Below are 20682 nucleotides of genomic sequence, written 5' to 3'. Positions count from 1 at the left end.
GTCTCTTAGACCAAAGATCAGTAAATATGGCCCACGGGGCAAATCCCCCCCACTGCCTGTTTTTGTACAGCCTACGAGCTGAGAATGGTTTTTACGGATGACCATTTGCAATCGGTTTGATGAAACACTAACTCTAAACTCCAATTAAGCAAAATGTGATGCCTCTAAAAAGAACTCTATTCTTCTCATTAGTGGACCTGCATTACAAAACACTGGCCTCAATTATTATTATTCTATTTTGAGTTTTGTCAGTTACAAAATAGTAAAAATCTGTTTTCTCACTGCACAAGGATTTTGCCCTCAAAGCCTAAAATATTGGTTCTCTATTCTGTCCTTCCACTCCTCACCCTGCCTGGGGCTCTCCAGATTTAACCAATCCCAGGACTAATGACCCCCACCCGGCCTCCCCAGGGGCCCGAGCTGCGGCCGGCACGGTGTGCCTGACTGCAGGGCTGGACTGTGGACTCCCGGGCTGGCCAGCCCCGCACCCAGCCTTGCCTTGGGACACAGCTGTTGCCCCGGGGCACCTGTGCCGCAGTGGCCTCAAGAGCTGCTCTGGCTACTGGCTGGCAGCCTCAGCTCCCCTGAGCACTCAGCACATTCTTTTCTCCAACTCCCTGCAGGAGCCAAGGCCAGCGGGCGTGGGTGGCTGAAATCTCCCCGGTAACAGGGTCTGCCCCCCTCCTGCTCCCTCTCCTGCTCCCTCTCCCGGCCTCCTCCCTTAACCTGCACCCCGCCCCCCACCCCCCACACCTGCTCTCCGGCCCTCAGCCCCTCCCTGCTTACTCCCTCCTTCACGGGCTCCATGTCACCATCTGTGGCACAGTCCCTCTCTGTCACTCTCCCTGCCACCCCCTCGTTCTCCTTCCTCCCTCCTGCCTCTCTCTGCATCTCTCCCTCTCACCCGTGTCTCCTCTCCTCTCTTTCCTCCTTGTCTTCTCCCTGTCACGCATCTCTCATCACTCCCCCTCATTCTGCCTTTCCTCCTACTCACGGTCTCCTCTCCCTCTCTCTCTCTGTCTCTCTCCCTCCCTCTTTCTCTCTCTCTCTCTTCCTCCACCTCCTCCCGACCCCCTTTCCCCTCTGTTTCTATTGGCTTCTGCGTCCCTTGCTCCCCTCTTCTCTTCTTCACCCTGGGAAGCTTCTCCCCCCATCCTTGCCCCTGCCCCCCCAGGATGTGTCCTGGAGATGGGGGGTGACGTACCAGGCGCTGGTTGGGAAGTCAGGGCCGGAGACCAGATGGGAGAGGCTCTGTGGACAGCCGTGGCCGAGGGCCTGGGAGGGAACCTGAGCCCGCAAGCGGTCTAGAAGTGGGTGCCGTGTGGGGACCATAGTTAGGAGTACCCTGGGGGCACCTGGGGACTGGGCAGGGAGAGGGGACAGCAGAATGATAACCAGCCTGGCGGCAAGGAGGGAAGCCCTCACCCCATGGGCAGGTAAGGAGGCTGGGGCCCGGATGATGTCCCGAAGGGTGGGGTCCTGGAAGCCCATCCTCTGCCCAGGATGAACTTGGGAGGCTGGGGCTGGGGAGGCAGAGGGTGGGGAGTCCCAGGGAGGCAGGAGGGAGGCCTTCCTGTGACCTCCTGGTCGGCTGCAGGGGCAGGGGCGTTAGTCTCAGAATCTCGTGCCATGATTCTAGGATCTCGGAATCACAGAATCGCAGGCTGTCAGGGCTGGAGGGAGCCAGATACATCATGTCGTTGGCTTCCCCAGCTCACGTGGCAGCTCTCCTGAGCTCCCCCTCCATACCCGGCACTGTGCTTGGCACGCCTCCGTTTAATCTTTGCACACAATCCTGGGAGGTGGGTCCGCTTGTCTTCCATATGACGAAACTGAGGTGCAGGGGGGAGAAGTGACTTGCCCGAGGTCACACAGCAATTTGGCATCATTGCTGTGCAGCAGAGCCCAAGCCCCCAGCGCTGGGCCTGTGGGGTGTGCTCCTGGGATCAGGCCCCAGGCCTGGGGTGCCAGTGAGTCAGTCGGCACTGGCGAGCATAAGCCAGGCGTCTCTGGGGAGGAAGGCCCAAGAGTGTAGAGGACAAGCAGAGAGCCAGGGGCCATCGCCCTGCACTATTCAGGGCTGTCACGGCCTTTGATTCTTCTCAGCCTGAGGCCTTCAGAGGAGCCAGTGTGGCCAGGAGGTACTGATGGTTTAGAAGTAGATAGAACTGGGTTCGAATTCTGGCTTCCCACTCTCCAGCTGGGTGACCCTGTGCAGCTTACTTAACCTCTCTGAGCCTCAACTTCTTCCTCTCTAAAAGCTCTCCCTCTTGGGCTTCTCGAGGATCTCGTGATGTGAGTCTGAGGCTTCCATCCAGGGACAATGTCCCACCTTGGAGCTCTCCTTGCTGAACTGCTTGGCTGTTCACATTTACGGCTGTTCTGCGTGATGTCCTAGGTTCTGGGGTTAAGAAATAAATCATTCAGGGCCTCTGCATTCAAGAGCCAGTGTTCTAGTGGGTGGGAGACGGGCAAATGGAGAATGATTGGGGTGCCTGGCCTCCCTGAACTATTAGGGCTGTGGGGCTCAGGACAGCCACTCACCCTCTCTGTGCTGTCTCCTCCTGAACAGTCCTCCAAGGAGTCCGCCCCCAGCTTTCAGGCGAGCTTGTGCCAAAGATAAACCAGACAGGGAGGAAAAGTCCCTCCTTCTCAAGGATGAACTAGATCATGCACAGGATTCCAGCTCTTTAAAGAAAAGACGGCACCTCAATTGCAGGTCTGGCTTACGTGTGTGGAAAGCTGTAATTTTCCTGCTTCTGCTGCCTGGGCCCCTCAAACTTTGACAGGGAAGACTGGCTGAGATAAGGGTGGAGACAGGGTTTTCCAGGCGGGGGCCAGGGGTCCTGGGAGGGGTGACTGCATGCCCTGGTACAAAGGAGGGTCTGGCTAGGCACGCCGTGTTCCTGCCAGGACCACGTGTGTGTCAGCGCATGTGCTTGTGGGTGCACAGACGTGTGCTGGGCAGGCGTTGGGGGTGGGGGGCAACCTCAGAGCTTACCCCCAGTGGGCTACCCCAGGGGCATCTGTCCCTGAAGCCTGGAAATTAGGCCTGCCCAGCTCCTTGCTTCTCTCGGGAGCCTGGTGCTCCCCTCCCTCATCTAGCCCTGGCTTGTGATTGGCTGACAAGCAGGGATGCTATAAAGAGGATCTGTGCACAGCACAGGGCAGCAAGGTGGATGGTGACGCGGGTCCCCTACCAAGGAGGCAGGACTCTAAGGTTCCAGGTTGCACAATTCCAGGTCTAAGAAGGACTCATTCTAGCATTCTGGAATTCTAACATTCTCTGATTCAAGGATACTGAGTCTAAAATCCTATGGCTGTAAGATTCTCTGACTGTTGTAAGAATTCAAAATTCTATTTTTAGATCTCTAAGGTCCATTAGGCTTTGAGTCCATGATCCTCATAGCTCAAAGCCCTGGGGGCAACTGGGAAAGCGGATGCCAGCTGGGCACTCAGGTGGGTGCCTTCCCAGGCCTGGCTTCAGTTTGCCAGCCTGTGGAATGGGTGTAGAGGTAGTCACTACAGATCTTTCCAGATTTGCCCCTTCCTAGCTGTGACCAGAACATGTGACCTCACGTTTGCTCCCCGTGTGTGCAGCGAGGATGACAGTAGTGCCTCCCTCATAGGACATCATAGGATACTGCAGTTCACCAGCTTCGCCTGGCACCTGGCACAGTCGGGGCTCAGTGATGAGCAGCTGGCAGCACTGTTAGGATCCTCTAGCCCACTGTCCAGGTGCCCCTCCCTTAGTGCTGCTGTCCCAGGCTCAGGAGACCTGATGAGGGGTTGGGGAGAAGGATGGGTTGAGGATAGGTTAGGGGATGACCCAGGCTCAGAATCCTTCTCTTCTCCCAGGCCCAGGAACAGGGAAGAGATGCTCTGAGCCCAGCCAGCTCGGGATGCTTTCGGAGAAGCCACAGCCTAGGAGTTCCTTGCTACCCTTGGCTTTACCCAGCCTGGCACTCTGAGCCCGCTGTAGCCCCAGGTCCTTGGGGCAGGGGTAGCCAGGCATGCTCAGAGGCGTTTGTTTGGATTTGGGGTGCCTTCCCTTCCCAGCAGCTTTGCACATCAACAGTGACATCCATATAGGGCAGTGCGGACCACAGCTCCCATTGGTGGGAGGAAGTGCAGGCCCAGTGTCAGGGATATTAGAAGAAGGGCTTCTCCTCCGAGAGATTTCTCTTCCCTTCAGGGTTTTCTGCAGGGAGAATCCGAGGACAGCCAGGAGCCAGGGGACTGGGGGATCATTATGAAGAGGAGGTGTAGTGGGTGGTCCAGGCCCCAGAGGAGGCTCCTGCTTCCAGCCTGGCTCTGCCTGGGCCTCCTCCTGAGCGTGGCTTTCCGCAGTGGGGCCTGATATTCCCCCTTGGCATTGGACTTCATCCACTGCAGGCTTCTCTGGTTCATTCGATGCCTGACACTGAGGCAGAGCTCGTGCCTGTGCGGAAGTGATGGGGCAGAAAGCAATGGGGAGGGTCCAAAGCTGGCTAGAGACTCCACATGGGAGGGGATCAGAGTCTCGCAGGGGAGCCCGGAGGAGCCCCAGCTTCTTCTGCGCAGGCATGGGATGAGAAAGGCACTAAGAAAGCATGCGGAGTGGGATGGGGGGGCTCTTGCTTGTGCTGCAAATCCCTTCTGAAAATGTCCCCTTCTCCGGGCAGCTGGCCCCTCCAGCCAGGGGGAGGGACTACTCTTGGATAGCATCTACTAAGTGAATTGTAAAGTTCTCCAACCCCAGCCGGCCTTTGGGGAGAAGGGGCCTCAGCCACCTGCCCCCCAGGTTCACAGCCAACCTTCCTGGACAGGGCCTTTAGGAGGGGCACAGTGGGATGGCCCAGGCTGAGGGGGCACCTAAGGACTCTGACTCCCAGGGGAGGGGACACCCCGAGCCTGTGTTTCTTAGCTCCATTTGGAAGCTGAAGAATCATAACAGATCTGACATTAACCTTCACCTGGAGTTTAGGGCGTTCATGGATCCTCTGAAGTTCATCTAGGGAGCAGGTTTCCAGGCGAAGGTCCTGTGATATGAAGCAGTGTTTTTCAGATGTGAGGGCGAGACCTGTTGGCGGCAACGCAACCCACTTCACAGGGCGCTGCCAGCTGGGGCCTTGCATGTAGAAAGGAAGGGCAGGTATTGGTTGGTGAAACAGTATGACTTCATGCCGCACACCACACCCTCGCTCCATGATGGAGAATGATCACCTCACCTCCCTAAGCCTCAGTTTCCTCATCTGAGAAAAGGGGATAACACGACTCAGCCTTGCGGGGCTGTGCAGGGTGAATGAGATGGTGCGTGCTAAGCACCTCCCATCGTCTGAAATCTCTCAGACGATGGGAGAATGGGCGTGCAGCCGGTCCCCAGGTTCGGCATGATGGGAGGGGGCAGCACAGAGAAAGCCATTCTCTGCTGTGACTGAGCTGTTTTTCCTTCCCCCAGGCAAATAGCTGACTGCTGACCACCTCCCCTCAGCCATGGACATGCTTCATCCATCATCGGTGTCCACGACCTCAGAACCTGAGAATGCCTCCTCGGCCTGGCCCCCAGATGCCACCCTGGGCAACGTGTCGGCGGGCCCAAGCCCGGCAGGGCTGGCCGTCAGTGGCGTTCTGATCCCCCTGGTCTACCTGGTGGTGTGCGTGGTGGGCCTGCTGGGTAACTCGCTGGTCATCTATGTGGTCCTGCGGCACACGGCCAGCCCTTCAGTCACCAATGTCTACATCCTCAACCTGGCGCTGGCCGATGAGCTCTTCATGCTGGGGCTGCCCTTCCTGGCTGCCCAGAACGCCCTGTCCTACTGGCCCTTCGGCTCCCTCATGTGTCGCCTGGTCATGGCGGTGGATGGCATCAACCAGTTCACCAGCATCTTCTGCCTGACCGTCATGAGTGTGGACCGCTACCTGGCCGTGGTACATCCCACCCGCTCAGCCCGCTGGCGCACAGCTCCGGTGGCCCGCACGGTCAGCGCGGCCGTGTGGGTGGCCTCAGCCGTGGTGGTGCTGCCCGTGGTGGTCTTCTCGGGAGTGCCCCGCGGCATGAGCACCTGCCACATGCAGTGGCCTGAGCCGGCGGCGGCCTGGCGAGCCGGCTTCATCATCTACACGGCCGCACTGGGCTTCTTCGGGCCGCTGCTGGTCATCTGCCTCTGCTACCTGCTCATCGTGGTGAAGGTACGCTCAGCCGGGCGCCGGGTGTGGGCGCCTTCGTGCCAGCGGCGGCGGCGCTCCGAACGCAGGGTCACGCGCATGGTGGTGGCCGTGGTGGCGCTCTTCGTGCTCTGCTGGATGCCCTTCTACGTGCTCAACATCGTCAACGTGGTGTGTCCACTGCCCGAGGAGCCTGCCTTCTTCGGGCTCTACTTCCTGGTGGTGGCGCTGCCCTATGCCAACAGCTGTGCCAACCCCATCCTTTATGGCTTCCTCTCCTACCGCTTCAAACAGGGCTTCCGCAGGGTCCTGCTGCGGCCCTCCCGCCGCGTGCGCAGCCAGGAGCCCACTGCGGGGCCCCCGGAGAAGACTGAGGAGGAGGATGAGGAGGAGGAGGAGGATGGGGAGGAGAGCAGGGAGGGAGGCAAGGGGAAGGAGATGAACGGCCGGGTCAGCCAGATCACGCAGCCTGGCACCAGCGGGCAGGAGCGGCCGCCCAGCAGAGTGGCCAGCAAGGAGCAGCAGCTCCTACCCCAAGAGGCCTCCACTGGGGAGAAGTCCAGCACCATGCGCATCAGCTACCTGTAGGGGCCTGGGGAAAGCCAGGGTGGCCCGAGGAAGAGGCAGAAGCCATGGGTGTGCCTAGGGCCTACTTCCCAAGGTGCCACAGGCCCACGATGGGATGTTGAGGGGCCTGGGCTTTGATGTTATTGCTGCCAGGTCTTGCTGTGTGACCTTGGGTAGGTTGCTTCTACTCTCTGGGCCTTGTTTTCTCCTCTGTGACTCAGGGATAGGAATCATCAGCCTGGATGAGCTATGTCAGATGAGAGGTTTGGAGGGCACTGTTGCTGGGGTGACCTGGCTGAGCGGGCAAAAGGTGGGTGCAGACTGGTCTCCCCCCAGGGATGGAGTGTCTTGGGGCATCAACCAGAATCTTGGCCCTCAGAGGGATAAACCAAGGCCAGGATTTCTTGGGCTCAGAGTCAGGGACACAGGAGCTGCTGGGAGCTGGGCTGGAAACCTAAACAGAAGAAAGCCTAACCTGGTGGGAGGGGTGGGGCAGAAATGATCAGGCCCCAGATCAGCTCCCTCCCCACGGCTGTGAGGCCTTGGACCAGCTCTGCTCCTCTCTAGGCCTCAGGCTTCACCTGGGGAAAACCCAACAACCTCCACGCCCTTTTGGCCCAGGCAGTCAGTGCTGGAGGTCCTGTGCTCCTGGACGGGAAGAGCAGGTGAATTTCCTAGGAAGTGAATGAAGTCCAGCTTCAGGGTCTCTCACTGCCTGGGCTCTTGCAAGGCCCTGCATCTACTTTTGTACTTGTCATTTTGTATTCGTTTTCTTAAAGAGGGACCTCAAACTGCATAAGCTTAGGCCACCCAAAGCCTGGCTCTGCCCCTGCTGAGGTCAGCCACCCAATCCCCCAGGAAGCTCATGTTGGGTCTTATGGCTGGAGTAGGGGCCCCCGGGGGTTCCTAGGTCTTTTGAGGGCTTCCAGGCGCCTCCTTGTAGGAGGGGCCATCCCTGTTCCTCTCCTTCTGACCCATATTCTCCCATCCTGGAGACCGAGACAGGGACCCAGCCCATGAGGACTGGCATGGAAAGGCAGAGTGTCTGAAGAGCGCTGTGAGGAGAAGGAAGAGGAAGGGAGAAGAGGAAGAGGAAGAAGAAGGAAGAGGAAGACAAGGGGGAAAGGGTAGGATAAGGAGGGGGAAGGAGAAGCACAGATCTATTTCCTGGAGCCGTCTTTGGCCCCCCTGGGCTGAGTTCAGTGGTAGCATCTGTGAACCTGAGTTGCCGACAACAGCTCCGCCCAACCAGTACTGAGGGAAGGACACGATCAGGGTGGAACAGCCAGGGTGCAACGGCAAATGCATAGAGTACAGACAGGCACAGGGCCTGCGTCCCTGAGGGGCCTGAGAGTGCTGCCAAGAAGGGCTCAGGCCTTAATAAAGCCCTAGGGTGGAGCTGGCTACCAGGGACATTTGGAGGACTGGGGAGCTCCTGGTGGGTGGGAAGCAGGACTCCCCATGCTCTATCATCCTGGAGACTACAGGTCGGGAGGCCCAGGGAAGACGAGGCTGAAGTGGGACTGTGGAGGGGGACCATGGGGAGCAGCCACCATCCAAGGCTGGGCCTAGACTCCCTCCCAGAGATGGTCCCTCAGAGCTGTGGTGAGGCTGGCCCTGGGAGGGTGAGATCCCCGGTGAAATCTCTCCGCTTCCCCACCCCCTGCAGAGGGCAGGGGTCCTCAGGGAAAGCACAGGAACCAGACTTTTGGAGACTTGGATCTTCAGCACACCTCAGGGTCCTGGGCTGGCATTGGCCTTCCGGGCCTCAATTTCCCCATCAACAAATGGAGATGAATCCCAGCTTGGCTGCCTCCTGGGATCTAACGAGAAAATGAGTCATGTCAGGTAACTTCCAGGCTTACTGCAATGGGTAGGGTGGGGTGTATAAGATTATAAAGTGGGGCTGCCCTCCTCACCCCCAGGCTTGGCCTATACCCCCCTCTCCTTCATCAAGTGGCCTCTCTGTGTCTGTCCTTTGGGGTGAGGACACTGTAGGCCATGAGAAATGGGCAGTTGGGGGGTAAGAGGCCAAGGGTCAGGGGGGCAGGGCTTGGGGAGAGTGTGGGACCATCAGAGGAGAACGAAGTTTACAAAACCACATTTTGTGTGGAGATGTAGACTGGCGGCCCGGCCCTGGGACTTGGTCTGGGGTTTCTTGAGGAAGATCTGAGGGTCCAAGGGAAGAGGGATGCCCCGGCCTTCTGGCCTTCTCTGGCTGATCCTGCCTTCTTGCTGCTTAGGACAGGAGAGTAATGTCCTAGAAGGGTCCCTGGGAGGCCAGTTAGGAAACCCTTTGCTGCTTCTGTCTCTAGCTCTTGTCAATAAAGACGGTGACACCTGATAACAGCTGTGGCTTGGGCCAATTTCTCCGCCAGACACTGTGTCCAGATGGGTGTGAATGTGCAGGTGTGTGTGGTCTCCGTGCACCCTGGCCTCTTTTGGTGTGACCTCCCAGAGTCCAGGTCCTTCAGGGAACATGGAAGATACCCTTGATGGGGCTGAGCCCACATCCTTATAGACCTTGATCCAAAAGCAGTAGATGTTCTTTCTCCCTATTATCCAAATAGCAGATTTCAGGGAAGAAAGTGGATTGGCTCCAACTAGGTCACATGATGGTCCCTTGGGCCAATCACCAAAGACGTGGTGATAGGGTGCCATGGTTGGCCAGGTGCGGGTCATGTGCCTACATTTCCAGCCAGAGAGAAGGTAGGGCACTGTGATGGACAGTCTGGCCTGGCCTGTGGGGCAGGGGTGGGTCAGGGACAGCCTACTAATGGCTAGGGGAGGTGGGCCAGGCACCAACAATCAACAACACGCGGGTCTGGGTGTGTGTGGGGTTTGCTGTGTGTGGCTGCCTTTGCTGGGTGTGATATTGTGTGTCCAGGTTTGTGTGAGCCCAGTGCAGGGTGCATAGTAGGTGGTCGGGACATCTTAGCTGCGTCCATGAGTGAATGTGCACTGAGGTGTGACATGCGGCCGGTGCGCAAGTGGTGGGAGCAGAGGAACTGCTGGGGCCCCAGCGTTGGGTGGGAGTGGCTGCCTGGGCAGGGTCCCTCGTCTGGCTCTGGCAGCCCTCGCTTCCCCACCACACTGGGTGTCCCCGCCTGTGCATGCTCACGTGCAGCCTGTGTGTGCGTGTGCTTGTCCCCCACACACGTGTGTCTGGCAGCCTTGTGTTCCCAGGGCCTGGCAGTGCTGCTGTGGCCTTTCTTAGGAGTATCTGGAATGAATGAACAAAGGGGGCCACTGCATGTCACAACTCCAGGGGGGACTGTACACGCTGTGCCTCTAACCTCCTGTGAAGCTACAACATGGTGCCTCGGAATAAATGAGTGATAAGGGGCGGGGGTACTGAAGGAGCTTGTATGGGGTTGGGGCTAGAATCTGTGGGTTAGGGGAGCCATTGGGGCTGTAGGGTGAGGGGAGGCTCTGCAGTTGTGAGCAGGAGCAGGGAGGGAGGAGTGATGATAACGCACCTTGCCCACTCCTGTCCTCCTCCTCCAGCCATTGAAGTTGCTCAGACCAGAGGCTTTACCTCGAACTTGTCTCTCAGAGGCAGTTGCCAGGCAACAGCCCTTGGCTACCAGGCTCTGGACCAGGACTTCCTGCATCAGCATCAGCATTATCAGAGGGGAGCTGGGAACCCGCAGGGCCTGGGGCAGGAAAGACCATGGCCCCCAGATCTTTGGGATCCTCTTTACCTAGAAGGGATGGGGCAGATGGAGGCCACTGACCCATGGGAGTTGACAGCTGGACTCCACAGGACTCGACACAGAAGAAAACACAGCGAGCGGTCGGGCTCAAGCCTGTAATCCCAGCACTTTGGAAGACCGAGGTGGGCAGATTGCTTGAGCTCAGGAGTTCGAGATCAGCCTGGGCAAGATGATGGAACCCCGTCTCTACCAAAAATACAAAAATTAACCAGGCATGGTGGTGCATGTCTGTGATTCCAGCTACTTGGGAGGCCGAGGTGGGAGGATCGCTTGAGCCCGGGAGGCAGAGGTTGCTGTGAGCCGAGACTGTGCCACTGCACTCCAGCCTGGATGACAGAGGGAGACCCTATCTCAAAAACAAAACCCCAAACCAAAAAAACCCACCCAAAACAAACAAACAAAAAAACACGGCGAGAAGGCCAGGCTGTAGTGTGAGGGGCACCCCCTGGAGCTGTGCAAGGCCACCATCCCGCCAAGGCCTCAGGGTACTCCCCGTTTCTGGCAGGCCCTGGTGAGCATCTCAGCGAGTCCACTGGAAGGCTGAGGGAGAAATGTCTCCCCGAAAGTCATGGGGCCAAAGTCAGCAGGCCTGGGCCCCATGTCTCCCGCAGCAAACCTACTGTGTGGCCTTGGGCCATTTATTTCACCTCTGGATGTGGTTCACTTAGCTAACAGAGGCTTTTCTGAGCACCAGCTGTATGCAAAGTCCTGACATGCGGCTGGGGGCCAGTGCAGGCAAATGGACACGGGTCCTGCACTCTTAGCACTCACAGGCAACCACACAAGGAAGTGTAGCCCTATTTTGGGGGCTCAGTGGGGAGGGAGAAGTGCAGTGTGCTCTGGGAGAGCATAAGGAGGGTTGGGGGCTGGTGGGAGCTGCATCTAGAGTGGAAGTTTCAGCCTAAGTGTGCCAGGCGGAGGTATCTGCACGTGCTAAGGCCCTGAGCTGGAGGAAGGCAGTGAGTGAAAGGAAGAAAGATAGTGAAGAGGCCCCTTTTTAGGGACAGAGGCTGTGTTACACAGGGCTTCCTAGGCCATCCATTCCTGTTAAGGCTGAATTCTGTCCCCCCTAAATTTCTATGTTGAAGTCCTAACCTCCAGAGCCTCAGAATGTGACCTTATATTTGGAAATGGGGTCATCACAGTTGCAGGTAGTGAAGGGGTCATACTGGAGCAGGGATGGCCCCTAATCCAATACGACTGGTGTCCTTAAGAAGCGGGGAGGCCAGGCATGGTGGCTCATGCCTGTAATCGCAGCACTTTGGGAGGCCGAGGTGGGTGGATCACCTGAGGTCAGGAGTTTGAGGCCACCCTGGTCAAAATGGTGAAACCTCATCTTTACTAAAAATACAAAAATTAGTCAGGCATAGTGGCATGCGCCTCTAATCCCAGCCGCTAGGGAGGCTGAGGCAGGAGAATCGCCTGAATCTGGGAGGCAGAGGTTGCAGTGAGGCGAGATCACGCCACCGCACTCCAGTCTGGGCAACAGAGCGAAACTCCATCTCAAAAAAAAAAAAAAAAAAAAAAAAAAAAAAAAGGTGGAGATTCAGACACAGACAGGCACCCAGGAGGGAGACGCCATGTGAACATGAAGGTAAAGATCAAACAAGGCATCCGCAAGCCAAGGAATGCCAAGGATTACCAGTGCAGCAGAAGCTAGGAGCAGGCCTGAAACAGCTCTTCCTTTCCTTGCAGCCCTCAGAAGGAACTAACCCTGCTGAGGCCAAGCCTGGACTTCTGCCCCCAGAACTGTGAGACAATCAGTTTCTGTTGTTTAAGTCACCCAGTGTGTGGTGCTTTGTTAAGGCAGGCCTAGCAAACTCAAAATTCCTACTTGCAAAATGGAGATAATGGCCCCTTCTCTCCTGGGTCTCCCAGAGGACCTGTTGGGTTAACCCATTCATTCCTTCAAACTCTCCAACAAGGTCCAGAGCCTGGTGGCCAAGGGCAGTTTTGGGTCTGAGCCGACCCAAAACACAGTTCCTAGTCCAGGGCCCATAGTTTAAAAACAAAACTATGAAAATGGGGGCTGAGTGGACGGGAGTGATGCTAGGGGTGGGGAGAGCTCTGAGGCCACTGGTGTCCCTGGTGGCCACTGGCCATGGCAGACAATACCCTCTGGGAAGACCCAACAGGCAGAGGGCAGCCCAGGCCCCATGGGGACCTTGGTTGCTCCCCAGAATCCCAGCAGGCCTCCAGCAAGCCTCACAGCAGCGTGCACCACACCGAGGGGTGAATGACGGGCACACATGACTGCACACATATGTGCAGAGGGTGAGACAAACGTTCATTTTCTCATAGGCTCAAAAAAAGTGCCTGGGCCGGCTGGGCGAGGTGACTCACGCCTGTAATCCCAGCACTTTGGGAGGCCGAGGCGGGCGGATCACAAGTTCAGGAGATCGAGACCATCCTGGCTAACATGGTGAAACCTCGTCTCTACTAAAAATACAAAAAATTAGCTGGGCCTGGTGGCACATGCCTGTAGTCTCAGCTACTCGGGAGGCTGAGGCAGGAGAATCGCTTGAACCCAGGAGGAGGGGGTTGCAGTCATCGGAGAATGTGCCACTGCACTCTAGTCTGGGCGACAGAGCGAGACTCCATCTTAAAAAAAAAAAAAAAATAGGTGCCTGGGCCACACTCAGGGTCCCCTGGGGTCCCAGACACCTCAGGCTCTGGCTCACACTCTCCTGGAACCCACATCCTCTGTCACCATCTTACAGGTGGAGAAACTGAGGCCTACGGTGGGTGTGGGGTGTATCGGAGCCTAGCAGGGGAAGAGCTGGGATGTGGCCTCTCCACCCTCCTGTCCGCTTTAATGGCCAGCAAATGTGTCAATATTTGCTCAGGGGAAATGCTGGCTCAACAGGCCCCAGAGCCTGCCTGGTCTCTCCCTCTGTAAGATCAGGGGTTGCCTCTGAGCTCCAGCCAGGACCCTGCGCCTGCTCTTCAGAAGGGAGGGGCTCTCTCTGTTGGGCCTTATCAAACGGCAGCTGCCAGAGGGAGAATGGAACAAACGCACGATACCCATCACGTGGGCGGCAGTGGCAGATGAGCTCCTGGCCACGCAATCGGGTTTGAACCCCAGCGCCACTGCCTCTTAGCGTTGAGTGCCTTTGAGCCAGCCTCAGAACCTCTCGTAGACTCAGTTTCCTCATCCGGAAAAATGGGCTCCCACGCCCATCTCAAAGGCCTGTCGCAGGCCTGCGGGGACGGATGGCGCGTGGCTCTGTGCTCCCCACGCCCAGCAGGGGGCGCCGCGGGTCCTCAGGCCTCGCCCAGTAGCCGCGTGGTATCCGACCCGCAGCTCCGCTCGGCTGGACTCGTCTCTATTCGGCTCCACTTGGCTCCACTCGGCCAGGCTCGGCTCTGCTCGGCTGTATTCGGCAGCACTCGGCCAGACTCGGCCTTGTTCGGATCTGCTCGGCTTCGCCCCACGCCGGAAGCGCAAAGGCACTTTCCCGGCGCGGCTGCGGCTCCGCCGGAGGGCGAGGCCGGGCGTTGTAGGCCAGAGAGGCAGGTCATCGGCCCTTGGGCCCTTGGCGCTGAGGTGGTTGTGGGGGTCCCGCTTGTCTGGGCCCTGGGCTGTGCAGAGGGAGACACGAGCCAGGGTTTGAGGCCAAAGCGAGTGGAGAGGGAGGGGCTTCCCGAGCCTGGCGTGGGGGCGTCTTTCGCCTTCCTTTTGCAGGGAGAAAGGGAGAGGTTGGCGCCAGCCGCACGCTCCAACAGGCAGGCTCAGCCACTGTTCTGTCGTGTCGGGAGGGGAAGCTGCTGCCCCTCAGTGTCCCTGAGTCTCGGTTTCCCCTCCAACAATCAGCAGGTTTCCCGCTAGGGCAGAGGGCCTGGCGCGGCGCTGGCGCTCTCCAGACTCAGTTTCCCCTTTTGTAAAACATGACAGCCCGCCGAACTCCGCTGAACACCTTTGGGATCCGAAGTCCTGAAAGCCCAGGACGGGGAACCTGGGTCCGGAGAGCGAAACTTTCCCCGGCCCCTGGGCGGGTCAATGTGGGGGATTCGGTAGAACCGGGCCCGGGGCTCTCCTCGCGGGAGGAAATCGGTTTGTGTGTGGGGGGTGGGGGTTGCTGCGGGGACTGCGGGGGTTTGGAGTAAGAAGCGAGTGCATGGGCGCCCTGGCCTGCCCCAAAGTTCCCTGAGGGGACGGGCTGGTGGGACGGGCGGGGGCCGGGGACCCGGGGGCGGGGAGCGTCCCGGGTTCCCGGGCGCAGGGGCTCTGCCCAGCAGGAGGCGCTCGCGTCTTCCTTTGTTGAAATTGATCTCTGCGCTTAACAATTAGATCTGTGACTTGCCACTCACAGCCTATATAGTGGACGCCAGGAATCATTATGTTTACTGTCCTGTCTCCTTTTTTGACAGGCACACATTTTATTTTTTAAATACATGAAGCGCGCGGTGCTTTGTAAGCGCTGACTGAATGTGCCCATTTTCACACCCTCTCCAGACCCTGGGCTGGAACGTGGGCGAGTGCAGGATGGTGGCCAGGGGCTTGGCTCTTGGTCAGTATGTGCCTCATCTATCTCGTCTGTAAAATGGACAGACGAGGTAACACGTGTGCCTACCTCAGAGCATTGTTGGAAGGATTAGAGGAATCAGAATGGGGGGGTCAGAAAAGCCAGATTCTGGGGGCAGGGGAAAGGGTGGGGAGTGGCTGGGGAAACAGGGCCCGTACCCTGGGTTTCTGCATGGGGGTTACTCCTTTGCTGCTGGGGGTGATAGCAGGGTGATGAGAGCCACCCTGGGCCTGTCCTCCTCCTGGTCATGCTGTTGTCCTGGGTCCCAGGGTGCCTGGGAAAGGGCACACAACTGTACTGATGGGTGGCCAGTGGGGAGCGCCCCCATCGGGCATTCCACCAGTGGGCTCCGATGGTCCTGGCCTCCCCATGTTTATCTGGCCCAGGGACACCAAGGCTCAGAGAGGTAAACTTGCCCGAGGTCACACAGCTAGGAGGGGGAGCTGAGTCATCACCCAGGTTTGTCTGCCCCAGGGCTGGAGCTCTGTTTCCAGGCCACCTGACCAGCTGAGGAGATCGTCAGAAAGGCTGGGACACCAAAGGATGACGCACAAATGGAGGAATTTTCAGGCACGGTCAAAGCTAATGGGAGGGAAAATATTGAAGTGTAATATTCCAGAGTTCTCTCTTGTCTGCTCTGACTCCTGCCAGCTGCCCTGCACCTAGAGGGACAGGAGGCTCTTCTCCTGGGCATTGCATGGCCGGGAGCCAAATGAGCTGGCTCCAGAACCTGGTGAGTTGCCTGGCTTTTCAGACCTCAGCCTCCTCACCTGTGAAGTGGGTTGAACAGCTCTTCTCTGCAGAGGAGCTGTTGAGGGCGGTGTGGAACACTGCCAGGCACACAGTTGGCCCTTGACAAAACCATTCCTGTGTCCCCAGCCTGTTTCTCCCCAAGCCCCATTGATGGTTCTGTCCATCCCCGTTTCCTCAGAAGGTCAGGTTTTCTAAGCCCGAAGGCTTGGAGCCAGCCAGGAGCTGTCTCCCTCTCCAGTGCTGCCGACTCAACCCTTTTCCCTTAGAAGCTGCAGGGAGGGAGGCTCCCCTTGGCTCCCTCCGTCTGCAGCCCTGGCTCTGCGCCCTGGGAATGCTGCCTGGGGCAGGGCCACGTAGAGAGCAGGGCCAGTGCAGGCCTTTGGGTGTTCCCAGCGGCCAAAGTCCTTTAGTCTGCTTTCCTTTGGGCCCCCTTGCACCCCTGAATGGACGACCTGGGGGATTCCAAGTCGGTTTGGGAGGGGTGACAGCACAAGGCTGGAGGTTGGGAGAGTCTGGCTGTCATCCCAGCTTGGACTGCAGTCTGCTACGTGACCTTTGGGCCAAAGATAAATCCTCCCTGGGCCACAGTGTCCCTGCTGGTCAGATGAAAGAATCAGATGAGATCATTTCTGAGGATCTTTCCAGGCTTCATATTCTTCTGTTTGATTATCCCCCCAAATAAATTGGAAATTGGAGGCCGAAGGATGAGCCCTGGTTGAGGACGCACAGCCCAGGGGCTGTCCCATCCTCCACACTTTGCCCGGCTGTGAGTGGAGACTGGGATTTAGCACCCAAAGCCCCAGATTTAAATATATCCCCATTCCCCGCCGGGGTCCCCGCACTCCTGCACCTCCCTCCTCCCAGGACAGCCCTGACCTGCAGGCATTGTTCCCTGCCCATGCCCAAGCCCCGAGGGAATTCCATGGGGTTGGAGAGTCTTCCCTTCCGTAGGGGGCTTTGCTCCTCTCTACCAGTTATGTGACCTTGGGCAAGTCACTTCAGCTGCCTGACCCCAGCTCCCTAGGACTAGTTGAAGTAATAGATATAAACACCTTTTGGGGACCAAAAGCCCCTAGAGAGATGAGACCTGGCCCAGGCAGTAAGTCCTCAACAAATGTAGAATAGGGGGATGCTGTAAACAAGCCGGCCAAAACCCACCAAATCCCTTGGTGGAGGGTAAGGGACATTTGAGACAGTCATTACACAGGAGTCTCGGGCCCCAGGAAGCCAGGGCAGAGAGTCTTTGCCAAACTTCCCCCTGCCTAACAAGAAGGAAACTGAGGCAGGACCTTGCCAGACCCAGAGGCAAACAGGCTGCCCTCCTGTGAACTTGTTGGGGGTTATTTCCACAGGGGAATGGTTATTTCCACAGGGGAATAGTTCTAGAAGACCAGGGTGAGTCAGTAACAATGGCAGAATTCCAGTCAGAGGAAGAAGACTTTGGTGTAGCTGGGGCTGGAGCATGGAGGAGCGACTTGGCTGCCGCCCTGGCCCTGTGTAGAGGTGTTAGAACCAGAGCGACTCCATCTTGAGTAGGGGCTGGGTAAAATAGGGCTGAGACCTGCTGGGCTGCATTCCCAGGAGGTTAGGCATTTTTAGTCACAGGATGAGACGGGAGTCGGCAGGACTGGTATCATAAGATACAGGTCATAAATACCCTGCTGATAAACAGGATGTGCTAAACAAGCCGGCCAAAACACACCAAATCCAAGATGGTCATGAAAGTGACCTCTGGTCATCCTCACTGCTCATTATACACTAATTATAATGCATTAGCATGCTAAAAGACACTCCCACCAGCACCATGAGAGTTTACAAATGTCATGGCAATGTCCAGAAATTACCTTATACGGTCTAAAAGCGGGAGGAACTCTCAATTCTGGGGAAACCTCCTCCCCTTTCTTGGAAGACTGATTAATAATCCACCCTTTGTTTAGCATATAATCAAGAAATAACCATAAAAACAGCCAACCAGCAGCCCTCAGGGGTGGTCTGTCTATGGAGTAGCCATTCTTTTGTTTCTTTACTTCTCTATAGACTCGCTTTCACTTTACTCTGTGGACTCACCTCAAATTCTTTCTTGTGCGAGTCCAGGAACCCTCTCTCGGGGTCTGGATTGGGACCCCTTTCCAGTACCATTTTTCTGGTGAACCACGAAGGGACGATACCAGAGAAACCCCCCAACCCAAAGGAAATAGACTACAGCCCCAGTTGGCTGACTTTGGGTAAGTGAGGGATCTTTTATTCTGGGTAATGTATGGATTTGGGTTAGGTTCCCTCCTCAGAAATAGGGAGTTAAAGGCCCCTCTTAGTAAAGGGCAAAGATGCTTGTCAGAAATTGGGTTAGAGGCCCAACTGGAGAAGGTTGGAGTCCTTAGGGAGTTAGAGGTCCCCCTCGGTCAAGTCCCTTGGTAAGGAGAAATGGATTAGGCACTATGAGATGTTAACCACTATTCTCTTTGGATTAATCTGCCTTGCACTGTTTGCTGACAGCTGTGAGTGACAGGATTAGGCACGTACCGGATCATGGGACATGGGGAGCTTTCTTCTCCCCAAAGGGGGAAACTTTAGAGATGATGAGATTGCTGGAAAAGATACCTTTGCTACTGACAAGCGACCTCCTTAACTATTGATCCAGTGTCAATGGAATGGATGCCTCTGGCCTCCCTGAGCTCCTCAGCTTCTCCACCCCCTGACAGGCAATGCTTTTCTTCCTCTCTCCTTTTTCTATCTTTTCTGTCACTCAGGGTGACTGTCCACTCTTCCACCTTGCCCAGCCACCACATGTTGAAACTCCTGGTTGGAGGGCATTCCACCTCACTTGGAGTGGATCAAAGATGACGAGGGCCATTGGGAGCAAGTTTGAGCCTTGCCGGGTTGATGTTAGGCACTGAGTGGGGTGGCTAGTGTCCTGGAATGGAAAATGTTAACTTGGTTTCCCCATGCAGCCTGTTGGACAGCATCTTACAAAATTAAGAGGCTTTTGCCTGTGGTTCCATGAAATGGAAAAAGACGATTTTCTTTTGTAACGTGTCTTGGCCCCCATAGCAATGGCACAGTAAGCAGGGCCATCAAAGCCACAGAGAGAAAGGGAACCCAGAAACCTGGCATGCTGGCAAAGGGTAAGAATTTCTTACCAGTCCAGCGTCTGGCCTCTCTTGGTGCAAACTGGTTGAATAAATGATAAAAATCACTGTTTGTCTCTCCTGCAAGGAATTTGATTAATACGAAAAAGAATTCGTGGGGGCTAGTCTTAAGCTTTAGAGAAAATCTGGTGTAGTTAGTGCTATGAATTTTTCTTCCTGTGTCAATCTGTCATAAAAAGAGGTACTATAGGATAGAATATGGGCCTAGGACCTCTATAAGCCCATTATTCAAGTTGGCCCAGCAAACTCGTCAGTTACAAACTTTGCGGCAGGTCCCTGAAACAAAAACTAGATGAGGTTTCTGTCTTGTCTTTTTTTTACATCCTTGGAAGTTTAACCTTGTGACCATATGGGAGTACTTTCTCTTAGTCTCCACCATCCAGAGGACAGGAAGTTGGGGGTTCATGTGATAGCCCTAAAAATTATCCTGAGCAGTTAAAAGCCTTTGCAAGCTTGAAATTGGCTTCTCTAGGCTCCTTCCAGGAAAGAAAACAAAAACTGTCTAGTGCCATGGCTCAGTAGCTAAGGCTTTGTATTTTCACAGTGGGGACCGAGGTTCGATTCCCACCTTAAGGAATGAGTCCTTTCTGGTTTAATATCTATGGGACCTTTGCCGTTTATTCATTCTCTTCTCTTCCATAAACAGCTTCTGACTTCTCGTTTCAATTTTCCCTTCTCTGCGCTACCCTTGGCGATTCTAGATCTCATAAAAACTGCTTATCACCTCTTTGAAAATACCTTGTATACCTGGGTTAAGTGCTAACCTTAGTTAAGGCTTACTGGTTTCACCTGGGAGGTTACTGTTGGTGAAGTTCAAAAGCCAGAAATATTGGCTGTTTGTCCCGGTTAGAGTCTGGTAACAAGATTTGGTTAAAAGTCAGCTTAATTAAAAATGGATATCCAAGCTATACATATATTTAGAAGGCCTTTATGCTTTTTTTTTTCTCTTTTTGGCTCTTATTTTTCTGAAAAAAAGTTTTTCTTTTCAGTCGACTTAATTTTTTTCCCCATTTTGTCTTCTTGCCACTCTTGATGCCCTACCTGAGAGGACCTGAGATAAATTTTAATAGCCTGGGACTTCTCGGGAAAAACAGGAGGTGCTACAGACCCTGTTTTGGGAGAAACCTCTGTTCTCCTCATGGACCCCCAGGAATTGAAAGCAGATAGACCACTTTCAAAATCTAAGGATCTGCTCTGTTTTGTATTGTGTTATCTGACAGTTTTGACTTTTGGGGATATCAGAAATTACTTTGCATTGTAAGAGAGCTTTTAGCCTTGCTATGTAATAACTAGGTGGGAAATAGCTCTCCCTCTCCCTCTCCCTCTCCCTCTCCCCCTCCCCCTCCCCCTCCCCCTCCCCCTCCCCCTCCCCCTCCCCCTCCCCCTCCCCCTCCCCCTCCCCCTCCCCCTCCCCCTCCCCCTGCCCCTCCCTCTCCCTCTCCCTCTCCCTCTCCCTCTCCCGTCTCCCTCTCCCGTCTCCCTCTCCTTCTTTCTTCGGTCTCTCTCCGAAGCTAGACTGTACTGCCGTGATCTCGGCTCACTGCAACCTCCCTGCCTCGGGCTCCTGTGATTCTCCTGCCTTGGCCTGCCTGGGATTGCAGGTGCGCGCCGCCACGCCTTACTGGTTTTTGTATTTTTGGTGGAGACGGGGTTTCGCCGTGTTGACCGGGCTCGTCTCCAGCTCCTGGCCTCCAGTGATCTGCCCGCCTCCGCCTTCCGAGGTACTGGGATTGCAGACGGAGTCTCGCTCACTCAGTGTTCAATGTTGCTCAGGCTGGAGTGCAGTGGCGTGATCTCGGCTCGCTACAACCTCCACCTCCCAGCCGC

At 56.1% G+C, this 20682-nt stretch overlaps 1 protein-coding gene across 2 annotated transcripts; it reads left to right on the top strand.

The window, feature by feature from the left end:
- Window positions 1–771: 771 nt before the first annotated feature.
- On the top strand, window positions 772–9061 carry SSTR3 (somatostatin receptor 3). 2 transcript variants are annotated; one of them, XM_054469433.2, is made up of 3 exons: window positions 772–1436; window positions 2573–2719; window positions 5441–9061. In XM_054469433.2, the coding sequence occupies exon 3, from the start codon at window positions 5476–5478 to the stop codon at window positions 6733–6735; it is 1260 nt and encodes a 419-aa protein (XP_054325408.2). In that variant the 5' UTR covers window positions 772–1436; window positions 2573–2719; window positions 5441–5475; the 3' UTR covers window positions 6736–9061. The 2 variants fall into 2 exon arrangements, with proteins under 2 accessions (XP_054325408.2, XP_054325407.2); XM_054469432.2 differs by lacking the exon at window positions 2573–2719 and having other exon boundaries at window positions 773–1436.
- The last annotated feature ends 11621 nt before the right edge of the window (window positions 9062–20682 follow it).

This window comes from Pongo pygmaeus, chromosome 23 (assembly GCF_028885625.2).
Source record: "Pongo pygmaeus isolate AG05252 chromosome 23, NHGRI_mPonPyg2-v2.0_pri, whole genome shotgun sequence".
In the NCBI taxonomy this organism is placed as follows: domain Eukaryota; kingdom Metazoa; phylum Chordata; class Mammalia; order Primates; family Hominidae; genus Pongo; species Pongo pygmaeus.
The sequence above is the reverse complement of the archived record's forward strand: the minus strand, read 5'-3'. Positions and strand labels throughout refer to the sequence as shown.